The 26,406-nt window shown below is 42.3% G+C and overlaps 1 protein-coding gene across 4 annotated transcripts; it reads right to left on the reverse strand.

The window, feature by feature from the left end:
• Positions 1-551: 551 nt before the first annotated feature.
• On the reverse strand, positions 552-24,797 carry rbm33a (RNA binding motif protein 33a). 4 transcript variants are annotated; one of them, XM_078162694.1, is made up of 19 exons: positions 24,633-24,797; positions 20,920-20,998; positions 19,805-19,853; positions 19,339-19,412; positions 18,891-19,197; positions 16,822-16,977; positions 15,352-15,520; positions 14,399-14,616; positions 12,647-12,965; positions 10,981-11,042; positions 8,316-8,445; positions 7,552-7,907; positions 6,650-6,910; positions 6,165-6,449; positions 4,955-5,740; positions 3,078-3,245; positions 2,042-2,227; positions 1,619-1,707; positions 552-1,410 (listed from the first exon to the last, which is right to left on the reverse strand). In XM_078162694.1, the coding sequence occupies exons 1-19, from the start codon at positions 24,649-24,651 to the stop codon at positions 1,362-1,364; spliced, it is 3,762 nt and encodes a 1,253-aa protein (XP_078018820.1). In that variant the 5' UTR covers positions 24,652-24,797; the 3' UTR covers positions 552-1,361. The 4 variants fall into 4 exon arrangements, with proteins under 4 accessions (XP_078018820.1, XP_033494104.2, XP_033494105.2 ...); XM_033638213.2 differs by having other exon boundaries at positions 7,540-7,907; XM_033638214.2 differs by having other exon boundaries at positions 12,647-12,968.
• Positions 24,798-26,406: the final 1,609 nt, after the last annotated feature.

The raw sequence follows: 26,406 nt of genomic DNA on the forward strand, positions 1-26,406 counted from the left end.
TGTATTTAATATAATAAGGGGAATTAAAGTTATCGGGCAAAGTAATGAGGTGAATTTAACTTTTTTGCTTTACTGCCGAACATCTATGTTGTCAACTCAGTGTGATTGCAAATCGTTCAAAGTGCTATTCCAGGTACGCCATGCAGCTCAGTGATAAGGCACCAAATTATCTACTCATAGTCACACAGATTCGGATCACTTACACCTGAACGGAGGAAGCCTAATGTAAATCCCAGCAAAAATGTACAGAAATGTATCCTGGAGGAGAATTGTGAGTAATTCTCACTGACATAGCAAATATATAAATCTCAAAACAAAAAAGCTCAAAAAAACATTACATATACATTCCCTCAAAGCACACTCAATACAGATTAGAAACCTAAATCTAACTTCTCCATAATCAGACAACATGCAGCCTAAAAAAATAAACATCCAAAATGCAAGGAGGGGTAATCCAAAACGGATTCCAGGGAACAGTTAAAAGATCTAATAACACTTACAACAAGGAGCAATGCCAAACGCTCAACCTAAACAACACAATCTGTCCCAGACGCAGCACTGAAACTGAAAAGCGTCACAAAATCTACAAAAGAGTCACAGCATTAACAATTCCTAAAACCACTGAGAATTAAAAAAACTTTTATTTATTATCCGACATCTGATGCCAATATGGTCCCAGCCAGTCTAATGGTAAATCATCCATCTCTGTGCCTGTATGCAAGTTCTCCACTAGGTAGGGCCATTCACCCAAAAACTGCTTGCAGACTGTCCTCTGCCTAAAAGCGGGCTTGAGTTGGAAAAATGAAGCACCATTAGTGATGAAATACTGCCATCTACAGAGGGGCAGACACACTGCTATATGAGTAGACCACAGTCTGCCACAACCATTTCCTGCACCTTAGCCAAACAGCGAGTCGCAGATAATAATCAACTACAATGAAGTAGTCACATCAGAACTACAAAGTGTTCGTTTTGTTTTATAAATGAATCTAATTAAAGAGGGGAGCAACCATTATCCCATTATAAATTCTACTTAGTGTCCATGTAAGACGCACAAAACATTCTTCACAAACTACATCAAAGTAGGATTCACTGTCCAGTGTCTCTCCAGTGCCATTTTACAACAATGGACAATTGGTAGACAGAGTCAAACAATGGCATGCTTCGCAGCTACGGTCTTTATTGTCACTGTTCCAAGTTGAAAGAGATGAATGATGCTTCTGTGCAGAGTCGTCGACTGTGTGTGACCCCCAAAGGGCTGAAGAAAAACTCCTAAGCCAGGTTGGAGCTGTGCACGTGAGGCTCCCACGCTGGGACAAAGTGACTTCTTTTAACAGGACTCCCTGGCTCTATCACGCTCCTCATCCGTCAATCAGCGACACATCAATGTGCGACAAATCAATCATGTGCCTGTGTAGTAATTGTGATAATAATGTTTGAGCTGTTGTCTCAGGAGAAAGACACTAATAAACACTTATTTTGTGCTGCGTACAATCTGTACAACAGCGCAAATCCATGACCACCACTATGGCAAGATGTAGGCTACCAACCACAGTAATGTAATCAGTTAATTGGTATGTCTATAAAGATGATAAAAAGAGGGAGGAATATTGATTACCTGTGGAAGCTCATTTGAAAACTCGCTGCATGCTGGGGACTGGAAAATTTGGCGATTGCTTTCCTCTGCTGGGGCATCATTTTGAACATCTGCGATAAACAGAAATAGTAAAATACATATTGAGTACAGCTAGATTCTCCCCTTATCCACAAGAGGGAGTGGGGGTGGTGCAGGGAAATCCATTCATTCATTCACTTTCTCTACCTACCTAATAACTACGACAGAGGGCGCTATGGGATCACACTACGAAATGTCACCCCTTTGGTGGGTGCAAGAACATATCTATGTTTTAAGTTTTCATCATGATGCACATACAAATTTTGATACTCTTTATACAAACAAGATGCTTTGCACAAGCATATTAAATCAGAAGAAAGGTATTTGAATACAATAAATACGCAAGTATCAAGCTGCGATACCTACCTCGATGGGGCCAATAGACCTGAGAAGATTCTGCAGCTGAACGTCAGTTGTGGATGAGGAGAGGCCCTCTATGGACACAGTGCATCGTTCGCTCTCTGCTCCTCTTTGGCTCTGTCTGGTGGACACTGGACGACCTCGACCCATCGGACCACCCCCTCTACCTCGGCCCCGGCCTGACACGACAACCTACACCGACGCGAGAGAAATTGCCCACATGTGGTGAAAAAAATTCGGGGAAGGGTTAAGAGAAAGACGGCAGGCGAAAACACAGACTGAGCCTTTCGCTGCTTACACAGGCATGTTGATGTTTTAATCTTGCATCCAACCATGTGGAGAGGAGCTATACTGTTTCTCAGCACAAAGGAAAATTTAAAAACGCTATGTGTTTTCCTCTCGCACCTCTCAGACATGCCAAGCTTTCACATGATTGACTTATCATATTTCTACATAGAACATCAACGTCAGAACATGATGCATGTGGCATGGCATATCTTCATTTGTGCTTGAGAGTGAGAGGTATGTTTCTTCAGCTGCAGAGGAAGAGGAGGGGGAGGGAGAGACCCCGAAAAGAGAGAAGAGGAGGTAGAGGGAATATGTGTGTGTGTGTGTGTGTGTGTGTGTGTGTGTTGGGGGCGGGGGAGCATAAAGGGAGAGGAGCCATGCAAGCGTTATGGTGACTGCCTTACCCTGTCAGCGTCAGTGAGTATGGTAACTGTGACAGCAGCCTGGTGGTGACAGGCGTGCAGAGAGGCCAGGGGACCTTGTGTAGCCCCCCGTGTTACACTGCTTTCAGCTTGTCAATACTCCTGCACCTGGCATACTGTCCTGTCTTATTACCACTGCTGCTCGATTGGTAAGTCTACTGAATGCCAGGGTAGCGCCAGCGGCATGGGACAACTTTACAGGAGACATTTCAGCTTCTTTCATTTCAGAGCTGCCATTACCCACACTCTGCACTATTAATACACATATTTTGGGTGAGGCGGTTGCTGATGTCCAACACACAGAAGAAGGCATGAGCTCGTTTATGACATACCCTGTTTTGCTGCGGGTTGCCCATGACCCCTCGGCCAACCTGTGGTGTTCCGCCTGGTCCCTGTTGCTGCTGCCCTGTCATGGTAACCTTCCTTTGGTTGAGCGGCGTTGCCGGCCAGGTGCCTTGTTGCTGCACTGGGCTGCTGGCTGGCACTGGCCCCTTTCCACTCTGGATGGGGATGATGGAGGACAACATTTATTTAGCATCTCACACAAGATTCCAGCCTTTATCTCCATCTATATGCAGGCATCACAAACTCCTATTCACATTAAGCATTTAGGCAAAGTGTTTATGGAAAACAGGCAGCAATGCAAACCCTTATCTACAAAGCAAAGGGGAAAAGTGCCAGAAAAGTGGCGCTGGATCACTATCAGACATGCTGTGGGGAATAAAGATCAACCCAACAAGGTGATGGTCTCATTATCAAATAAAGTCACAGCTCAACTCTGTTGACATGCGGGGAAGAATTGAAGGTCGTCTCTTCCCCGACTCTGCGGAGAGATGTGACAGATCAATACAGGGGAAGAAAAGAGGCGATATCTCTGACCTGTCCCCAGTTGAGAGTAAATGGATTAATCCCTCCTATAGAAATCACAGCTCCTGATTGCACCCATCAAATGCTAAGCTGCATTACACTGGAACGACAGCAGCTCGATGTGTACCCCATCCCCCTCACACCCCCCCTCCTTCCCAGCTTTTGTGTCTTGCGCTGCTTTGTATTATCCCTGATGAAAATATAATTTGCCTCTTATCTGTGTGCCTAAGCCATACAAATCCAAATCCTCAAAAGTGGCAACTTTCTTACACAGGTATTATGTTGCTCCCCCCGTTCAACCAAAAAAGATTAATTACAAGGGTCTTGGATTGGCATTCTTTTGTTGCCTCGCACCTGAGAGATGGGTTGATGGAAAACAGCAAGCGAGGGATGACAGAGAGGAAGAGAGAGAGCAAGAAAAAAAAAGAAGGGAGGAGATAACATTGTCAAGCGCTCGTTGATGACAGCAGAACAATGTGGAAGAGGGAGCATCTCGGCAATCTTCTTTTCACTACAGCTATAGGCCTTAGCTGCTTCTTTCTGTTTCCATCTCTCTTTCTCCACCTCACATCCCACTCCCCTTTTTTCTCCAAGATGCCGTACATCAGATAGCTCTGCGCAGGTTTCGCACTGACACCCAGTTATCTTCATCTGCAGCCAGCCTGCGATTTTGGCTCTGTGGCTTGATCCTCTGGGATGGAGTCGGAAAGCGGCTTATTTCAAATACTATCACATCCCACCAACATGTCTCATCAGTGACAAGTATGAATGTTTAACATGCATGCCTTTGTGGTTTTTCAATAAAGATTAATGTGTAATTAAGGCCACAGCAGTAACTTATCAAGTGAGTATAAAATAGCCGGCAGTGGTTATTCTGGACTTGTTGGTGTTACTGTCATTCTTGTTTTACCATCTCCAGGCATCTATCTTTAAGAGAATACTCTTCTGCCCTTAAAAGAGGATATCAACCTTTAAGAGCAGTGATGAGGTGTCCCTAACTCTACGGATAAATGTCATACTGCTCTCTTTAATGCCTACAGCCTTTCTGTGTTCTAAAGGTAAAATGTGCATTAAGGCATTGTGTCTCAAATACCAGTTCCCAAAGCTTAAGAGCAGAAACTCTTAACAGATCAATTTTACCACAATGACACAGACATCACCTTGTCATTCCCATAGGTTAGATATCTTTTAGATTACAAAATAGACAGTGTGAGGGCAATCGGTGGCATTTCATTTTAAAAGTGTTTTCCCTTGTGGATAAAATCTGTTGAAGAGGATCAAATAAATGTCGGACCAAAACATAAAAGAAGGTGTTTGATAGAAATTAAATTCACATGCTCACCGCTCCTGAAAGTTTGACGACTCTGACTTTTTGTGGCACCTGCCCTTCAAAACTAGGATTCTTGGCCCGCTGCATCACAGTTCTTTTAGCCCCAAGTTTAGGTCCTTGAGTCTGAGCCTGAGCCTGGCCAGGGCCCACAGACGGGGTTACAGGTATGTTCTTTGGGGGGCCCTGATCAGGCTGGATCAGAGAACCAGGTCTGTTTAAGTTCTGCCCAGCACTGTTCCTTCGCTGTTGTTGTTGTTGCAGCTGCTGCCTATTTTGTTGAAGTGGTGGTTTCCACTGCTGGTTTGGACCAGGCCCAGGGGTCTGTTGCAGCTGAGTGCTACCTTTTACCATCTGCAGGCGTGTCTTGACATTGGGACGTGGTGTAGGGATCTGAGGACTGCCGTTGGGAGGGATGGGGGTGGCCTGATTAGGGTTGTTTAATGATTGATTTAATGATTGTTGTGCTCTCTGGGGCAACTGTCTCTGCTGCAGTGGCTGTGGCTGCAGCGGCTGTTTTTGTTCCTGTCGTTGCTGCTGTGGTTGTAGTGGTGGTGGTGGTGGTGGTTGTTGCTGGACAGGGTGTGGCATTTGCTGATTTTGTTGTGAGGGTTGAATCTGTGGAGGAGCTTGGCCTTGGCCCGGTGTCTGGGCGTTGAGTCTGTCCAGTAGCTCCTTCTTTCTGACGCCAGCCTGCATCTGCCGTCGCATCTCCTTTCTCTTCAGGATCTCCTCTCTCAGGCGCTTCTGCTCTTCCAACTTCAAACGGTACTGCCGGGTCTCTTCATCCTCATCGGGGTCCTGTGGCACAAAACATAAACTGCCTGTGACTGCCTGTAGGGGTGTTGTGAGCCACTGTGTCCTATTTGAACCATATTATATTGCCTGATACTCAGATGTAATCAAAGGCAAAACCCAAGAGAAAAATGCAACAGTATTGATCTGGTCTTTCCAATGAAATGAGACTGCTGTCATTAACAACCTTATGATTGGGCTTTTAATAAATGGGGGTCCTTCTCAGCACACTAATAAGCTTGGCCGAGGTTACAATTTCTGGGTCAATGGGAATTTAGCAGGAAAGAAATACTCACAGTTTACACTCCCACTTAAAAAAGATATTAAGAAAAAACATAATACACATTTATCTGAAAATTATTTGTCCATTGTGTTGCTATGACATTTTTCCATACCAATGTTTTTTTAACACAAGTGTTAAAATGCTGACCTGTGGTGCCGTGTTGGAGGGTGTGCTTGCGATTTCTTTGCTAACGACTGTCCTGCCTGCCTCTCCAGGCTGTGATTCGATCTTGGCAGCAACTTGGCCTCTTCCTCTGCCACCGTCAGGCACCAGCTGAGTGCTCTGCCCAGGACGCGCCCCCTGTGTTGCCTTGGCAACAGGCCTAACGTTGGCGGCGGGGCGGGCACTGTTCATGTTCGTGTTGCCAGGTGCTACGGGGAGCTCCCGGAGGTTGCTGTTGCGCTGTTGCATTTGCTTGGAGACAGGTGTGCTCTGATGAAAGGACAAAATACAAACATTTCATGTTGTATTTACAATCAATCTGATCTTAATATGTGCACCACATTTTAACAGGCTAGTTTTTGTTTATTGGGGAAAGATGCTGACAGAATACAGTAATCAGAATGACCCAATTTTGCTGCCTTTCATCAGTTTTAACAGAAAATAGATGAGCTGATATGTTAATCTCTCACCATCCTCTGCCTGTTGGACATGTTGCGCTGTTGGGGGTTCTGAGGGCGGGGCGTCATCTGCCTGGGGCTACCATGCGCCTGCTGTTGATGGAAGGGATTCTGTCCATGGTGCATCATGGGGCGAGGCTCACTGACATTTAGATGTTGCTGCTGATGATGGGCTAAGTCCTGCCTATGATGTTGCTGCTGCTGGTGCATGGGCTGATGGGGCGGCATGTCGTGATGTGGAAGTTGGTTGACAGGAGGGCCGTGCATTAAGCCCTGGGGAATCAGAGAATGAGAACAAACTACAGCATGAATAAACCAGCAATGTCAGAACTGTTATTTCTTTTCATTTTTTACAATAGCAATAGTATCACTTCTTATGAACACAAATCTCAACACTGAATCAGACAATTCCTGCATATAATTAACCTCCGGTATCCTCGAGTATCTACCAAGTAGTACAGCAATAGTGATTCAATCACTAGAGGGAGCTCTTGTCTATGTCTCCTGACAAAATGCCGAGGTGCCAAACAGACATGAGTCTTCTTCCTTTAACGCTTCAGTGGCAGTGAATATGATAACTAGACTAGTTTATTCATGTGTACAGTACTCTAGTCTAGTCATTGCTCTTGCCACAGCAATTTTAATAATCTAGAGCAAAGCAGATAAAAATTCATACATTCATGGCAAACAAAGCGTGTGAGTTGTCTGCCAGGCTCCTTTACAAAAAGCGTCACAGGTAAGAGGGGATGCTAGAAAAGAACATAACAACACTCTGATCGAATTACCATATTTAGGAAGCAAAGTCAAGAAACAATTGGGGAAGAACAAGAGAAATGGCACAAAACTGCTACACAACATACAGCACAAATACACAGACATCAACTGGTTAGAAAATCACTTACTCTTAGTCGTACCTGCATCCCAAACGGAACTTGTGGAGGGGGAAAAAGGTTCCCTTGCTGGCCAAACGGCTGCCGAGGGCCCATGAAGGGTCTGGGCTGGTTGGGGGGCCCACCTTGTTGATTCAAGCCGACCATCCCCTGATGACCTTGGTGGGGAGGGAGGTTGGGTCTTGGGGGTTCTCTCTGAAAAAGTCCTAGCGGACCCTGGCCCGGCTGGTTGAAGGCTGGTCCTGGGGGGCCAAAACCCATTTGGCCCTGGCTGGGCATCTGCTGCTGCTGATGGAGGTTGTGGCTGCTGTTCATCAGAGGAGTGGGGCCCTGGTGATCAAACATGTGCTGCCCTGGAAACCTCGCTGACTCTGTGTGCTCTGTGCCCACACGGGTAAGAGCAAACAATAACAACACAACAGAGATGTCAGTTTGTTTCCTTGTGAGCCAATTTCAATACATCAGTAACTTCCTCTCCAGATGTATAGTGTTACGGCGAGGGAAACAAAAACAGACAACTCTATCAAGGTGAAACGGTAAACAACAGTGTATTTAGTTCAGCATTAACACTGTGAATGGAAATCAGAAATACAGATGTTTAATGCAGTTTCCAAGGCTCATTCAGATGTATATATATACACATGCATTTAACATGAGTGCTGCTGATGGAGCAGCACCAGAAAGCTAGCAGCATACCCTGTAGGTATACCGCCAGAGGTGATGTCGAATAGGATTAAATATGCCAAGAGAGCTTTGTAACCCTCGTCCAAGGTGGGTGGGGGACTCACCTCCCATAAAGAGGGGTTCTCTGTCTTGGGGACCTTGAGGTGGCTGATTCCTAAAGGGCTCCATGTGATGAGGAGGCCGCTGGGGCTGACCGAAATTACCAGACATGTGCTGCTGGAAGTCTCCCGGTCCCTGGGAAAGCACAAAACTCATGAATTATAGGCCATACTGGGAACTCAATAATCACAAACAAATTAAACTAATGAAAAATGGGAATTTGTTGTGGAGTATTGCATCGGGCAGGGAGAGCTTGTAATTGAAAGGCTGGGGTCATTAAAAAGACGCAGAATCTTGAGTTGTAAACATCAATATGCATGCCAATATTAAAGAAACCCTTCGGCCTGAATTCGTGAGCAAACCTGCATTAATGCTACTTGGGGCTTTGTTGATAAAGCTTCTAAAAGCCTGTCTCTAACAAGGAAAGGGTATTTCAGGAGGGGATAAGTGCCCTCACCTTTGTTTCAACCGCTTCGTATGTTTGACAGCTTTCTACTCATTGCATGCACGCTACTCCCATCAATCTTCCAAGGAAAACTAGATAACAACCCTTTAATCCCTCCTTGGAATTCGAATCCCTCTCATAACTGTCTCCTTTATTCTTTTAAACATCCATCTCTGTTGAAAAATTAACCTGCTATTCAACACGTGGCACTTCCACAAATGGGCTGCTTGCCTCCTCCAAGCCTATTGTAAATTACTTAAGATGCTATCAAGGCTTAATCCATCTTTATTCCACTGCTGCGTGGCGGTATTTAGAGAGGAGAGGTGTTAGAAAGCTAGAAGGCCAGAGTCCCAAAAACTTGCTTAACAGAAAGTTAATCAAAGGGGCTTACACAGACAGGGGATCACAATGAGGGCGCAATCATACTGTTCTAAAAGGTCAGACAGGCAGGTTTGCACAATGAGGACTCTGGTGTCCATATAATACCTCTCAAATAACACAGCTCATCCTCTCGCTTTTAATCCTTGATAAACAGGCTGCGGGCTGCTCAGTATGTAACTGATGCTGGGATAGTTCTCAGCAGTGAGGGGATAACCGACACAAACAGAATGGAGAGGGGCCAAATGTCATAGTATTTAACAAAGAATGGAAATTTGAGTTTAAAGAGATGTTTTGTTGCTGGGTCTCGTGTTAACTTCTTAGGAGTTAATACCAATAAAAACTGTTGGCAACAAAGCATATTCTTTGTTTTTGGGATATGTTATTGTTCACAGGATTGTTTCAGAGCTGTGAGTGGCTGATACCATTACAAACATGCGACACAAGGAATAAAATATTTCTAAGAAAGGTGTATATAGGTAATAATAGCCCTTTTCCAGATAGTGTAGGTGGTGGCATCTTTATTTTGTGGTTAAACTGAATGTCATTATCTAAACAGATTATATATTCTAATACCTTTAATTGGTGCTGAGATTAATATTTCAAAACCAGTCTCCACCAGCAAAAATTTAATGCAGTAATACTAGAGGCTATGACCCCCCCATCCGCCCAGTCTTTTAACAATTAAATTTGATGGGATGATAATGTATGATAATCATGAGTAATCAGGTGCCCACTGGTAAATGGAATGTTGCCGGCTGGTATGTCACCTGCATTTCAAATTGTGTCCTTGGCAACAGCAGCCTAAACGCGATTGACAGCTGGGGAATCCAACATTATGCTATTCATCGGCCCAGTTGTCTGCATACCCTTCCAAGCCCACCTTCTACTGTCTGATAAGAGGCAAAACAGCTCCCTTCTACTGCGCTATCAATATCTAGCACAATCACAGACCTCAGGGAACAGGAATTGCACGATATTGACATTGAAGGTTGGAAAGGAGGTAAATAAAAATACAGTTTTCTTGACAAAGATTGACTCTATGTGAGGCTGGCTCATTTGGCAACAGGGTTGTAAATCCACATGAATGCAATTGGATGCAGCTATTTTCCAATGGCTGATTTGCATAAATCCATATAAAATGCACTTTCCAGGAGGATGTCAGTCAGTACGAGCACCACCTGATGCCTGGGCATCATTAACTAGAAGGACGGAGTAACTTAAAGCACTTTGGCCGTCTTGCTGTCGAGTCATTTCCCTCAATACAGTAATTACTTTAAAGGCATTTCCGTCATCCCTCTGATAGGTTCTTTGTGAGTGAAATAAAGGACCTTTTCTTACAGGAAATCACTGACTTAAGATCCCTTTTCTCTGACGTGAAATTCAGCCTTCGGAATATATGGTGCAAAAAGGCAAGAGGCTCACCCCAGCCCCATCAAACCACCAGCATGTTTCATTAATTCAAATACCGTTCAAAAAAGGTCTCCGTGCCTTTGGGACACAAACTTGTGGAAAGTGAATTTTAACTGGCAGTATATCCTGGTCTCACAATTCCATTATGTGCCAAGCTGGCTAGTCTGAGCCCCAGCCCATCCATGAAGAGTTGCTAACTAAGTCCCGCCACTGCAGCCTCGACCTCCAAAAGTCTACTGCCTAAAGCCCCTATCACGCATTTCCAGTTGTGCAGCCAGACGTATCGGTGTTTACAGATTTGCTTTAACAGTATTTGGCCAGGGCAGGCAGTCTAATTGCCGTAATGATATTGCCCTCACAAAAAGGGACGCTAACCGTGTGGAGAGGGAGAGAAAGTGTGGCGAAAGGGAGGGAGAGGAGCAGCTGCTACTCACAGGGAACCTCTGAGGACCCACAGCAGGTCTGGGCTGGCTCTGAGCAGGAGGCATCAAGGGCACTGCAATGAGAGAGACAGAGAGCAAGAGAGAAAGGGGGTGGGGGTGGATGGAGGAGGGGGAGAAAAATGAAAATGAGGGGCAGTAGGCACAGAGAGGGTGGTGATAGTCAAAAGGGAGGAGCCCATTAGACATCTCCATGCTAAAGGCTGTTACACAGATATACATGTTAAATTTTGTATCAGAGTCGCTCCTCACATCTTTACACAGCTGGACACGGACCAGGGAGCTCAAGAAAATATCAAATGCATGAGAATAATTTGCCAAATGCAACTGATAAAAATAAATAAGACATTTGCTGTTTGACAACATTCGGCACAATATAATTCGAAGAAATGGATTTTCATACTGCTTCAAAATAAGGGTTACTGTAATTGTATGTCAACATTTGCAACGGGAAAAAATTCAGTTGGAATCTATCACTTAAATGAATATATAAATAAATAAAAATACACAGGCATATATACAAACATATTATACACACACACATACACACACTTAATCATAACCACAGGCAATTCCTTATTTTCCAGAACACGTCTTCCTCTCAGGAGCAAAACCAAAATATCCATGCACACTTGCACAAAGTGACACATACACACACAAGCGCTAACATGCTTTGCTAACAAAATTTCAATCTTGGCCTGGACAGACAGGCCAGATAAACCCATCTCAGGGAATGAAATGGTGATGCCACCAGAAGAAAAATGGAGGATAAACCCATTACTGGCTGAGAGAGCTATTCACTTGTCATTCAACCAAACAACAAAATGACATTCTAATCCAGACACCTTTCAGGACAGTGTAAGGATAACTGCCAGACATCACATGCACCTCAGCTGAGCATCTTGCTGGTTAACTAGGGGTGCACGATTTTGGATAAAATGAAAATTATGATTTTCGTTTTCAGAATTTAAATTGTCAATTAAATAAATCTATTGCATTTTTATTTGTCTTCATGCAGACAGAACTAAAATGTGACAAATATGGGACTAGTACATCAACTTTGCACAAGACAAAGGGAACACTCATGTCATCTTAAACTGACCGATTGTAGCCAACTGCTTTACTTTAATGTTGAAGACCCAAAAAAAATAATATAAAACAGCACAGAAAATATCTGGATTTTCATCCCAGCCTTGAAAAAATGCATTCAATGTCATATTTTAATGAGCAGGCCTACAGAGATATTTTGGTGAATATACTATAAACGCACATATATTTCAATGGTTTGCAGTAACTAGTGAGAAATGTTGCTTCATATTATATGCTCGGATATGGCCTTTGAATCCAAAATCAAGTTATGATCCTTTCAAAATGTTTATAGCTCTTTATGTCTTATGATTTAAACTCAGTCTTATCATTCCTAGAGGCTATTTGTGTATCATTAGGAGAGCTTGGCTGGATGCAATACATCTCCTTGCTAATGCACAGGTGGCAATACTGCTGTCGTTTTTAAATGAGATTGCAAAATCAGTTTTAATACTATGAATGGGTCAGCACACATCAGAAAAATGCTGGAAACAAGGTAAAAATTTGTTGAAAGTGACAGAAGTTCAATAAAATGTCTGGTAAAAAGCACTTCAGTGATAGTGGATAAGCCTACCTTGTACAGAGGATGACGTGGGCCCTCTGAAATGGGGGTTAATGTGGATGTTTTTGGGCTGTGGAGGCTGCTGCTGGTGATGCTGAGGGAAATTAGGTGGCGGGGAGCTCATCATTCGTGGTGGCGGCTCCATCTGGGGCCGCAACGGCGGGGAGCGGTGAGCCATGTGCGGGGGGATGAGGGGCTGAAGGGGCTGCTGGACCAGCGGGCGCCCGTGGTCTTGGAAGGGAGGAGGTCCTCTTGGACGTGAAGGGTGGTGCTGCTGGGAGTGCATTTGCTGCTGATGAGGCTGATGAGGAAGAGGCATTCGGGAGGATGGCTGCTAATTGGAAAGAGATGGGGAAACGGAGAGGAGGGGAAAAACCAAAACAACCTGTCAAAACATATTTCTTTCTGGGAGGATTCTGATATCACTACTTGCAGCCATGGGATGACACACCAACAAGTCAATTCACAGGCAAGATGAAGATGGTATCCTAGGTAATTTAATGCAATGCTCCCTTGAAGAATTTGTAAAGTGACATAAAACTGATGGTAACCTTGGTGCGATCACTATATGTTTATTTAACTTGATCTACATCTATTTAGAAGGAGAGTCGATTATGTGCTAGCATCAGGATATATCTGCCAGGGATGCACCGACTGATAAATGAACAATAATTATATCATCAAGTGAAGTTTCAAATGAGTGCTTGATAACTGGCCAGCTTATCCATTAAAGCTATCATACAAACAAACAAACATGCCAATGACCAAATTAGTCGAGTGGTTAAACATACAGTATATTGTGAAAAGTAAACGCTCAGTAACAGCAGTCAGCAGAATGTTTGTAGTGTTGGCATGTCGTCCATCTGTCATTAAATATTCATTTCCAGCGTGAATATTTTGTTTTGAATTTTACAACTTATTACCATTGAATGAAAAACACAAAATAGTGCAAAGCTGGAGTGAAATGTCACACAGCCTTGAGGACAATTGCTCTAACACAATGGTATATTGCTGATTTATTATTCATGTACAATAGTTCTGTTTTTGTGCGCTTTTGTACAATGTAGCCTTGGTGAAATGCATAATTTCATTCAGTGATCAAATAAAAAAATAACATAAAAAATGGAAATGTGGTATCTTTAACGTCACAATTAACAGGGAGTGATTATGGCAACAACTAGACCTGGCCCAGTTCTGAAATCTGGTAACCTTCCACTGTTACTGAAGATCATCCCTACGTGTTCTTTTTATTTAGGTTGGAAGTGACTTTTCCCCTAGACCTTCAAAAGGTCTTGTATGAACTGATGAGCCATGTAAATCAAAGGATTAAATGCTTGGAGTGATATCTAATAATAAAAGCCCACAAGAAACTAAATCCTGGGCAAAGAACAAATTTAATTTCGTATAATACTGTCTAAATGGACTACTGCCAAATGATTTGCTATAATCCATATATCAACATAGATAGGGAAGAGCAGAGTGTTTTGACTTTTGTCATGCGTAAACGACCATAGCTTTGGAAGTCTTAGATATTGAAAAGAGCAGCGGCGAACAAAACACGTGAAGTACAAAGACACCCAGCCTTGTTGTGACTGTGACAAATACAGGAAGGTAAAGAGTCAAGCCATTTCAAATCATCTTATCCAGTGAAGCTCTTATGTGTTCTTTAGCTACTCTTCAACAGGAGTGGTTCAGTATTGAGTGATGCGATACGCAGTGTAGCCAAAAAGATTATCCCTTTAGTGTTCAGGTGGAGTGGTTTACCTGCATGCCCATGTTTCCCATCAGGGGGAGCCTCTGGTCATTCATTCTTCCTCTGTATCCTCCTCTAAAATCTCCCATTCCATAGGGTGGGAAGCCTCCTCTTCCTCTGCCGCCTCGCATTCCTCCTCGCATGCCTCGGCCTCCGTATCGGTTTTGTTTCTTTTGCCGTTCTTGTTCTTCAAATGCCATCAGAACTTGCTTAGCCTCCTCTGACAGTTCTAATGAGAGGTAGAGCAGGAAAACAGAGCACTCGACATTAATGTCAAGAAAAACATGGTAAAAAAAAATACAGATTTAAGTCCATAACCTTGACTGTTTATAAAGATGGATGGCATAACGGAGTCCAAAAAGTGAAGCCAAAACATCTGAATTGCCCCCCTGGTGGCTGGCTGCAGTACAGGTCATAAAAATCCATGCTAGTGAAAAGGGCCAAATAAAAATTCAAAGTACACATCAAATAAATGTTTCCCAAATATGGTCTCTGTCATTTAAGGTAGTTCTTTCCACGCTGATGCATGTTCAAGTATTCATTCTTTGGATTTTGATTGGTTTTAATAAGTTACTTGATGCTATAGTCAGGGGATATTACATCATGATTAACAGCTTTGTGTGCTCGCAATCAATGGCGCTGCTCGGGACTGGGTTGAATGGGTGTATGGCGTGATCCTGATACCACGGTTCCCATTTCTGATTGCTACTTCATAGAGTCTGGCTCCAAGTAATGTCACCAGCTTAAGACGGCAGCGCCGGTATCCTGGATATTTTGGCTTCATTTTTATGCAGCGGAAGAAAGTGGAGACGTGCTATCCATCTTTACATACATTCTATGCTTAACTGTAGTGTGAACCTATTACAGGGTGGAGCAAAAATTTAAGATGAGAAAATATTTGAGAATTCACTCTTGGTTGTTGCTTAACAAACGATAAATAACACCCAGCTAGGAGAATGTGTACCGAGTGTTTCAGGGATATCCCTCCTGCTACAGCCTGCGTTAGCCAACCGCACAACAGCGCCGTCCTTTCTTTCAGATTTGAACCGTAAACGACCAGACTCTTCATCTTCCTCGTCCTCCTCGTCTGATTCCTCCTTTGTTTCTTCTTCAGGCATGGCTTCATTTTCAACCTGAGGACATTTCCAGAGGTTAAAAACAAGACACAATTTTTACAATAGGCTCAACTTTGTGTGAATTCAGGTCAGTGTTAAACTTCGTGGTTTATAGTGCATCACAAAATCTCCTCCAAAGCTAAAGAAATAATCAGTTCATCTATTAGTTGATCAACAGAACTTTAAACACAAACAATTTTGGTAATAAATATATGGTTTAACATTGTGCCAAAATTACCAAGTTCCAGCTTCTTAAATGTGAATATTCACTGCTAGACCACATTGTGTTCTCATTTTATGCATTTGTATGTATTTTTTTTACTGATATTTCAATGTCTGTCTAAGTTACAACTAAAGCTGCCCCCTGAAAGTCAGAGATTTGAATCATCAGTCAGAGACCCCCTCAGTCGACTGAGATTGCTTCAAGTTGAGCAATCATTTTTTTGTTAGTTTGTTTGTTTTTCTTGCTAGTCAGAATGCTGTGCAGTGTACTTCTGGGGACATTTTCGTCCTCAGATTTTACTGTGGAGTTGAGTGCTCTTGACTTTGACGCTTTTTCTTCATTGCAGAGACTGGCGGACACGCAGGCAGTGGCCTGGAGGAAGAGAGGCTTTCCACCGTAAGGCCATGAGACAATATTATCTTCAATCTTCTGTTGAGAAGTGGTGAATTTACAGCCCACGGCAACGCAATACGACACAGTGTCTGACTTTTGTTTGATAACATTTCCAATCCATCGTTTGCAGTTAGCGGCATTCACCTAATATAGTAAACAAACTGTCACCCTGAACGTCCCGCTAAACCCCGTTCCAACCTTAAAACTTTGTATGGAGGAAAAAAAACAATCATTGAATATTTGTATTAAACAGCTAAATAAAGTTGTGTACAGCTCTAGTTTTGACTAATATGTTGCTACATTTATATGGTTTACACTTGAATAGTACTTTTTTTTTTTACCAAGTTGCTGGTGCATGATTTATTATTTTATTTATCAATAACAATTCAATACATTTATATCTATGTATTCATTTGTTTTGTTTTGACAAAGTTAGGAAACCAAAGTTTAAGTCAAGCTTGCTCTAGCCTTATACATAAACGAATGATCCAAGTCACACAATGAGGCATACAACTTATCAACACTGGTATCAGATCGGTTATCTTTATCAGCCGATAACCAGGGTATCGGTATCATGACTGAAAAATTCAGTTTGGTGCATCCCTAGTTTCAGTAGATTCTAAAAACAAACAAACAAACACAAAACGCGATCAAGTCATACCAACAAAAAGTGTAAAGTGTTACACAGAGGGTGTCGACGTACCTCCTCTGTGTCAAAGCCCTTGGCTGTGTCTTCCTCCTCCTCTTCCTGCTGCTCTTCTCCCCCTTCCTCCTCCTGCTCCTCCTCAGGGACTGCCTCCTGTTGGACTCCATGTTCACCCAGACGCCCATCAACATAGGAGGTTTGGTACTCATCATCCTTTAAAGATCAAATGGATAATATGTATTGATTGGTTAAAGAGGTAACAATGCTTCGTTGAGGATCAGCAATGGCCGACAGTATCTATGCCATTGCTGGAAAACAATTTCAAAGTCGATGTTGAAAATTAAAACATCTATTTATGCTATGTGATGCTGCGGATAATATATGTAAGCAAAATAGATAAATGAGTTCAACAGACACCAAGATTATATATTTTTAAATATGGGGGTGCATATTTTTATCTAATTTAGATGGCTAAAATAAATTCAAGTGGCCTTGATAATTACATATGCAATTTAAATGGACAGAAATTTTACATTTATAAACCTATAAATTTATGAAAAAATACAAAAATTATACAGAACATGAAGGCAAACATTAAAACGTTAGGGAGAGGATTTTGGGGAGACACTATGTAACCCCCCCCCAACCCAAATTACCATAACAGTGGGAGCAAGGCTTCATTACTATTCCTGACAGCATTTGAAATTCAATGAGATGTAAATGTTTGACATGATATACAGAAATGCAGGCACGGATAAAAGCACTCCTCCCCAGTTCAATGATGGTGAAAATATCATTGACTGACTCCTCGCAAATCACTCCGTTATTGGCTGCACTGTAGGTTCATGACTCCACGCCAAAAACATGCCGCAGACATAAACATTGTGGGAAACCTGTTTTTACTACTTCATGAGAAAATAACAGTTCAAGTCATGATGCAATCATTTCCAAATATACCTTTCATTCATTGCAACAACCTAACAAGCTCCTACAACTGGTATAGGAGTTGCTAGTGATTCAAACATTCTATCTGTACAACACCCTCTAACAAAAACTCACTGCTAAATAAGGTCAGACTGTAGGTCACACCATGGTGTTTGGTGTTGCGCTCCATTAACCTGCCAAACAGCAGCACATATTAATGCAGAAAGGGAAAAAAAAAAACACTCTCAGCAAACCAGATGGACGGACAGGCTGCCCCAAGGGAACACAACAGCTTAATCCTTTAAACTATTCCACATAGTACTCAATGAATACCATGGCGAGCAAAATGTCAAGGCCAGGTAGTTTAGTGACCTTGTGAACAGTTATTACACATAATACAAATACACACCTGCAGACATTTACCAAAATCCAAAATAGACGTCTATTTGTGCAGCGCACCCTCAGTAAGAAGGTCAACATCTTATCTTTGTTTGGAGAAAGGAGGTAGGCCAATATATCTCTGTCAGGTGCCAAACACCATCACACCTTGGTAAATGGACCATAACGGACATTTGCACATGGATCTGGTCTTATCTTTGATCCTCTTAGTCCTGGCTAAGAGGGAAAGGAAACGAATGAAAGGGAAACTCGCATCAATCATTAGAAAACTGTATGGGGTGTCCTCAGGAAGGTCAATAATCTTTTCACCTGCATGAGACTTTATCAGATCCAGTCTAAAGCCTGAGATAAAAGCCCCCGACATTAACCTCCGCCGATTGGCAGCACATCTCCCCGACACAAAGCAGCTTCTTACTCCCCCAAAGATACAGGGCCCAAGGTCACAATGGCACGGGGATTTGGAGGCGACAGCACAGCATTACCTCATGCCAAACAAGCTGTCAACACAAACTTTGTCAGCAAGATGGAGAAATTAACTGGCAGGAAGTGATAATGAATCTAATCCTCTCCTGCCCAAAAACGCCAACCAACATCTCCTTCTCCTGAATAGATTTTCAATCCTGACTGTCCCCTTAGCGAGACAAGAAAACTGATATTATCTCTTGGATACAATGGCGCTGGACAGAAAAGGGAGTGGGAGGAGGTGTAGGTGTAGGTGTAGGTGTGTGTGTGTGTGTGTGTGCGCGCGCACGTGCGCGCATCTGCAGGCTTTTACGTGTGAGTAAGCAAATGTGAGAACTCACTTGAAATTCACCATCTATGGGCTCATTGATTTGGATGTCTAACACTTCATCCTGGTAGCCATCGTCACCCTCAGCTACCTCTCCAGTGTAATCCATTTGGTCTTCAGGCATCTCTGAGTGGCCGTCTTGGTTGTATTCCTGCGTGTACTCCCCTCCCTGGTACCCCTCCTCCCCTCCATCCCCTTCTTCACAGCCCTCTGCGCCCAGGTTCACAACGTCATCTGTGTAGTCTGCTTCCTGCAAGTTGTCCTGCTGGTCATAGGATGTGCCCAAGCTGTATGTGGCATTGAGGCTCACATTCTGACCGCTGAAAACAAACAAATCATTGAGATTTTGCCGAAAACAGAAATGAATTATGATAGTTAAATCTGCAAAATCTGGAGCTTAACTTTGTCAGTTTATGACTGAATACATTACTTGAAAACATGGCACTTATGTCATAGCTTACCTCATATTTATATCTTCATCGTCACTTTGTAGAAGGTCATCATTCAGCTCTTCATCTGACCCTTCTGAGGGATTCTGAAACCAAAATAAATGACCATTACCGTGTGCTCTTTTGAAATTGCATTTCACTCTTGCTTAGTTGTGTGTAAGGTGTGGGGGCAGGGGACCACCTCCAACCCCAAAGGATGCACTATTCCCATGTGGTGAAGGCAATCTGGGCAGGTCAACACGGTTCTTTTTTGTCCACTGTACTTCCTCCTGCTTCACATCAACAATTCCCCCTGCAGAGGAGCCACCTGCTACAAGTCAACTGTTCCTTCTATTTTCTAAATGTTCTACCAACACCCAATGTTTTGGATATTATTTTCCGTTTCCTGCTTGAGGAGAACCCATACTGACACAGCCAACTGTTTTTTGGCACATAAAAATCAAAGTAAACAAAACAGCGAGATTTTGTTTTATCTTACCTTTTTACCTGACAGCCAGTCCTCTCCCAACAAATCCTCTTCCAAATCACTTTGAAGAAGAAAACACAACCAGTACCAGGTTAGCTGAGTCAGATAATGGTGCAGTGTTACATGTATTTACAGAGGGTGTTATTCTGCTGTAACACTTAATACAGCATTTGATACCACAGAGAAAAATTGACATTAAAGGCATAAAATGAATTTTCTTTTATTAAAGACAAATAAAACAAGGTTATAAAATTACGATGACTTGTTTTCCCGGTTAGCAGAAGAGAATAGCAGACTGTGATAAACAATAGCCCTTTTTACACTACCTGTTCAAGGCAGGTATATCGCGCCATTACGCTGCCTTGCCGTTCTGTATGTAAGGTACGAGTGCAGAATGGGGAGACAAAGACATCTCGCCTTTAAGTCGCCACAGAATGTAGTAACAACGCCAAAACGGTGTCTGTGTAAACAGGACAGGACCATGGGCAGGATGGGTGTGACATTTTGATGACATGCTATGTGTGCGACCCACCACAGGATATTTAAAAAGCATGTGAAACAGTTGGCAGTTAACTCAAAGAAGAAGAGCAGCAGTTGAAAATGTCCTCAAAAGGATGAGATCAGCCACCATGTAACAGAGATAGTAAATGATTGTTATTGCTATGTTATGCCATTGATATTGTTTATAAAATGCTGACGATGGGTATGTTATCTATGTCACACTGTAGGCAGACACTACTTGTGTTAAAAGTCACGCCCGTCATGCCTCTTTTGATTCCACCATGCTATGATGCTATTTAAAATCACACACTGGAGCAGAATGATGCCGCTGCAGTTTGATTCTATGTCAGCTGCAAAGGAAGGATAAAGACGGAACTTCATAGCAGCCCTATAGTGTGACATCTGTGTAAAAAGGGCTAATATCAATAAGAGAGCATGAGAAGGCGCTGCTGTTACAGGTATATCAGAACTGTGGAAAACTAATAACTAATTTCATAGTACAGTAATTATTTTTCTATAGGAAGAGATGAATATCATGCTCTTAATTGTGACTACTTTAACAGGCTGTGAATTACAAACACTACTGCTCTTTACTTATAGAGAAATTGGAACATGAGATGATTTACCTCTCTAGATCATCATCTTCGCCTCTCCTCCTGCGTGACCGCTCAGCACCAGGTTTGTCGAATTCATCAAAGTCAAAATCTGCAACAGAAAGGAAGTTTTGCTTACAGTGCAAGAACAGACTATGATAACAACATGTGCCATCCTCACAGGTTGATGTTACTCTGTCCTATTGGCCTGAACACTTTGATTTGTACAGGGACTATTAGTACACCAAGTTGTTGATTCAGATTGGCATGCCCCTCGTGCCAAGCTGAATCAACAACTTGTGCAGCAAGTACACAATATGCCATGTGCACCAACAGCATGGTACACACTAGAGACCAGTAAACACATCTCTCTTATGGCTTGTTATGGCTGAATCCAAATAGAAAGGTATTGTGCTATATTGCCTAAGGCAGTCCAAACATGAACCTAAAGTTCAGCCTGTGTTACAGTACAGTTGTGCAGGTCTAAGCGTTTAAAATTTTGCACTACCAGATATTTATCTATTGTTAGCTATCAACCTAATCCACAATAAGAAGTTGTTATCACAGCACCTGCCACACCTCCTGCTGTTGTTTGATCATCAGCTGATACAGATCAAAAACAATCCTTTTGGCCTCATGTGCCCCATGCATTCAGTTCTAATAGGTTTTCCCAGTCTTGCCAATACATAATATTTTGCACACTGGCTACACCAAAGGGAACACTGATACTGGGACAAAGATCAGAAAAAGAGCAACCCTGAATTCTCTTCGAGGAAAAAAATGGGAAGAATAACCAGAACGGCCACAGACATTAACAGTATACCATATAAAATGACCTACTATTGATTACTAAGACAAACTTTAACCATTTATATCCATGTATATCCTACTCCATTCACTTCAACAGAGTTATTGCAGAGAAACTGACTTTGGGATTTGATTCCTGAGTTCAGTTCCTGGGGCTGCTTGATCTGGGCATAGACCTTTTAACAGCACACATTTTGACTTATCATAGTTTGAAAAACACAAGTGTTACTACTACCAATAACAATGGCTTTATTCCAAGTGTCCCAAGAAAGATGTTGCATGGTTCTCGCATCAGGGTCTGAACACACGTGCAGGCAACAGGAAACCTCCACAATTACAAAATAAGGGTTGTGCCGTCTGAGCACTTCATGATTGGCTCCAAGGTGCAAAAACAACTTTTTTGTCCACCAGCCAAATGGTGAGTGAATATTCCAGTTTCACCAGCCATTCAATGACTACCTTAGTTTTTTTGGGCTGGTGAGTGAAGCAAATCTACCAGCCACTTTCTCATTTTACCAGCACCTGACTAGCGGATGGTGGTAATTTCATTGATTGGGTCTTGGTACCTTCAACTCAAACATTTTCTCATCTGCCACTTTTAAAAACCTGGCAATAATCAGATAACCAATAAGGGTGTAAATCACAAGTTTTAACACAATTCTTCAGTCAACAATACGATATTTGCTGATATTACAAAGTCTGCCATTAATGATGCGGCCTGTGATTGTTATGCAATGATATCAGTAAATATATTCCTTCCTTTTCCTGGCTGCATACCATTATCTGTCTGGTGCTAGGCACTAGCACTGACTGGATGTTTGGGAAGGGGGTGTGCTTGGATGGAAATATTGACACAGACTTGCCCAAAAAAACATTCAAAATAAATAATGATGACAACATGTAACAATGTCTTCATATTTCACTGACAATACTGGATCACTGATCAATGAATTGATATATCAATCCACACTGATGTATCATTACAACCCTATAACCAGTGAACACAATATTGACAAGAAAAACAAGGAAGCAAGTAGAAAACAACACACAAGCTGTACAGAGGCTAGACAAAGCCACTGTAAAAGGTTTTAACAGGAAACCACAGCATGCTGCTTTCCTGCTATTTTCTTTTCCTGTGTGCTTGTTGTGGATTTGCCAACAGTACCAGTGTGTACCAGATTGGGGCTTGCACAAGTATGGACACAATAACAGCTGTGGACACCATGCACACATCTGCAAAGGGGATTGTGCGCAGGACACACAATGACAGTTTAAACTATAAGTTACAGAGAGCCAGCATGCACAATACCAAGACCCGAGACCGAAGCAACTAAATAAAATAGAGCGATCACTATCTTTTTTTTTTTCATTTACACCTGCGCTTTTCTGCTGCCTCTGGAATATCAACATGTCTTCCACAATAAAAAAGCAGATTACTGACTGTAAGAAGAGATCAAGGATCAGGCCAAAGTATGTTGAAAACTGTTAGTCTAACATTTTAGTCTCTGCACTTGCAGCTTGGAGTTACTGAAGAACCACTCAGACATGAGAGGCTGATAAAGTGGTCCCATAACAAAAGCAGCTAGGGATATACGCCATTCTGTTGCATGAATTTTGAGGACAACAACTTGAGTGTCTGATATTTGCATCCACTTGGTAAACATCAGATGACCATACCATGCCAAATTTTGACATTCGGGTGATCAGTAACTGGTTAATTTATTATATGCATTTGAGAGAAAAGCCACTGCATGATGTAAATATTGTATTTTTTTCAAGCCAACAGTCTTAACATGTTGTAAATCACAGGCAGTGCACAGAAATGTTAGGTATATGGACATAGCTGTTTGTCACTGCCACTCTTGGTGAGCTAATGTGTTCACAGGCCTGGTGCATGTGTTTCACCACCTCAAGTTACCTGTACAGACTTAAAGTATAACTGACAGGCTATGTATCTTCTTATAGCCACTACAGTCCATTGATAACCAAAAACGACAAAGCAAATGTGGAATGAAAAACACCCCATTAACTGCGTCATATAGTGGTTCCCCTATACACACACATGCAGACCTGAGATCAGTCCCAACCGCGGCGACAAGGCCAGAAAATTAAATAAAGAAGAACACCGTACGTATAGCTAACAGCTATGTTACTTAGCACAGTTTTAAGTTGAAGCGGGTTGACTAATGGCACCAAGCATCCACCAAAGAACTGCGTGTTCTCTCTAAACGATCACCTTGTGCAGAATCGGATAGCTTCTATCAGCACTCCTGCGGCGGCTAACATTAGCTTACGATTAAACCCAAACACCTGATTTAAAGAGCCACGATTCCCTTTAAAACACCGCTTTGGCAACGTTAACACTTCCAAGAGCATCGTTAACATAATACAACAGCACGCTAGCATTACGTTACTAATGATCAATCATGTCCGTATAAAATCTTTGCTATCACTTAAACTAGCGTAAGATAACACGCAAGCTAGCTAGCTAAGTTAGCTAAATTGCATAACATATTTGCAAACGCTGCTGCTAACAACCTCAAGTCGGACATTAACGTTAGGTCTGAAAATTATTACGTTTAAGTTAGGCTGTGGCTTGGCTCTCAATAAATTTGGTTAGCTTTTGGGTAAGTCGATATATTTAATTGAATATAAACTCATAAATGTCACTAATTACGCTATCTGTAACGTTACCATAGTAATAACTTAACGGTAGCGTGCTAACGTTCGTTTTAGCTTTTTTTTTTCTGCATACAACCCAAGTGTTAAATGTTTGTTTAAGGTAAAGCTACATTAGTTGCAGTTATCTGACGTCTAAAATGTGGCCTACCGTCAATGTAGGAGTGTTTTCAAACCATTTTATCATTAGCTAGCTGTGTTAGCTAACTTAGCTACATAGCTAGCAAGCATTCTCGACAAAACCCGCTGACATTACTCACCCTGAGCGTTGGCTGACATGGTGCAAGGCGCGTCCCGCTTAGAGTCTGCCTACAAAACTGGAGTGTGCATTTAATCGTTAGTATTTCACCATTTTAACGGTACAATACGTGGGACTAGCAAGGGAACGGCTCCTATGCGGCAGTGATATCCATTCACGACCAGAATACAAACATGGCCGAGCTGTGTTTGCTGCGATGATGCATTGTGGGTGGGAAACACCAGCTCCCCCGATCGGTTTGCTGCACAAAGCGAGCTCCTTGGCAGGTCAGGTAAACACACTGGCTCATCAGTAAGTATCTGACGTGTATCTACCCTCCACAACGACATGAGTCCATTGCAAGTGTTTATTGTGGAAAATATGTGTGTTGTAGCTTACATTTAGATAGGCCATATTGTTGATTAAATATTGCCTGCATTGCCTTACCTGGCAAGAAGAAACTGACACCTATGATGACTAAGTCAATTCCTGCAAAAACTTAGAAATTCTAGTAGGCCCACAGGTGGATATATATTTGTGTGAGTATGTTTCTTAACCCCTGGGCTGAACTGGTATCACAACATATTTTTTGCATATACAGTAAATGCCTTGCACTCAAGTTTAGCATGGCCCTTGGTGTAATTGTGAGTACAGCCAGTGGCTTTATACAATATAGGATTTGCCTGATATTTTTGTCAACTCATTACTCTTCGTTTTGGTGAACTTGAGCTCAGCGGAGTGGGTGGATTCAAAGGTCTGAACCCCAGCAAATACAAGGTTATAAATACAAAGATCATTTAAAGAAATCATGGTTGCAATCTAATAATATGACAGCCATCTGCACATTCAGTATTACTTTGTTCTCTGGCTAGTTATTCTGTAGTCAGCTCAACCTCATTCAACTGCACAGTATGAAGTTGGGATCATCATCATGCAGGGTTGACTGGCACCATTTAGGGCTCATAGATGAGAAATATTGTAGGTTGTCCATACAGTGGGGTTTCTAAACTAGACAGTTTTTGTGTAGAGTTGTGTGGAGGTGACATGAGTTTGACACATCTGTATGGACATAACTCAGTCTAGTTCCACATTTACTAATAATAATAATAATAATAAAGCAATTTTATATAGCGCCTTTCAAGAAACCCAAGGTCGCTTCACAATTGCAAACAACCACAAAATCACACAGACAACCACAAAATCACATGACATGAACGAACAGAAAACACAACTAGCTGGCGAAAGCCAACAGGAAAAGGTGCCTCTTTAGAAGCAAGTTTAATTGCACAACAGATCTTTCCACGTAAACCCTAGAAACTGGTCGATTTAAAAAATATGGCAATGCTTGGTTGCAAGTTGTAGTACCATAGCAAGTATGCCATATGTAGAAATGCATGTCCTTGGTCAAATTGGCAATTCAAAATGGTGCTTAGTCTTTATTCAAGTCACTCCTTTGATTTTTCTTCCCTGTAAGGTCAAAGCCTTTTTATCTCTGAACAAGTTTTTTCCTCTTTCGTGCTTAAGTCTGGGAAAGTTGTTGTCTGAGTCTTCAGCTAGACTACAGCAGAATTCTAACCCCTAAATTCCTCCTGGGCTGACAAACGTCAACAAAGACCCTGAGAGACACCAAAGAGAGGTGAGCAGTGAACTGAAGCCTCATTGTATTGGCTCATTATGGGGTCCCGCAGTGAGGAAGAAGCTATTTTGTAGCACCACAAGGTCAATATCTGAAAGCCAGAGCGATGGAGGGGATCAGCCATGAGATTTTTAATTTGAGAAAGCGTAAAGGGGTTTTC

The sequence above is a fragment of the Epinephelus lanceolatus genome, chromosome 20, assembly GCF_041903045.1.
Source record: "Epinephelus lanceolatus isolate andai-2023 chromosome 20, ASM4190304v1, whole genome shotgun sequence".
NCBI lineage: Eukaryota > Metazoa > Chordata > Actinopteri > Perciformes > Serranidae > Epinephelus > Epinephelus lanceolatus.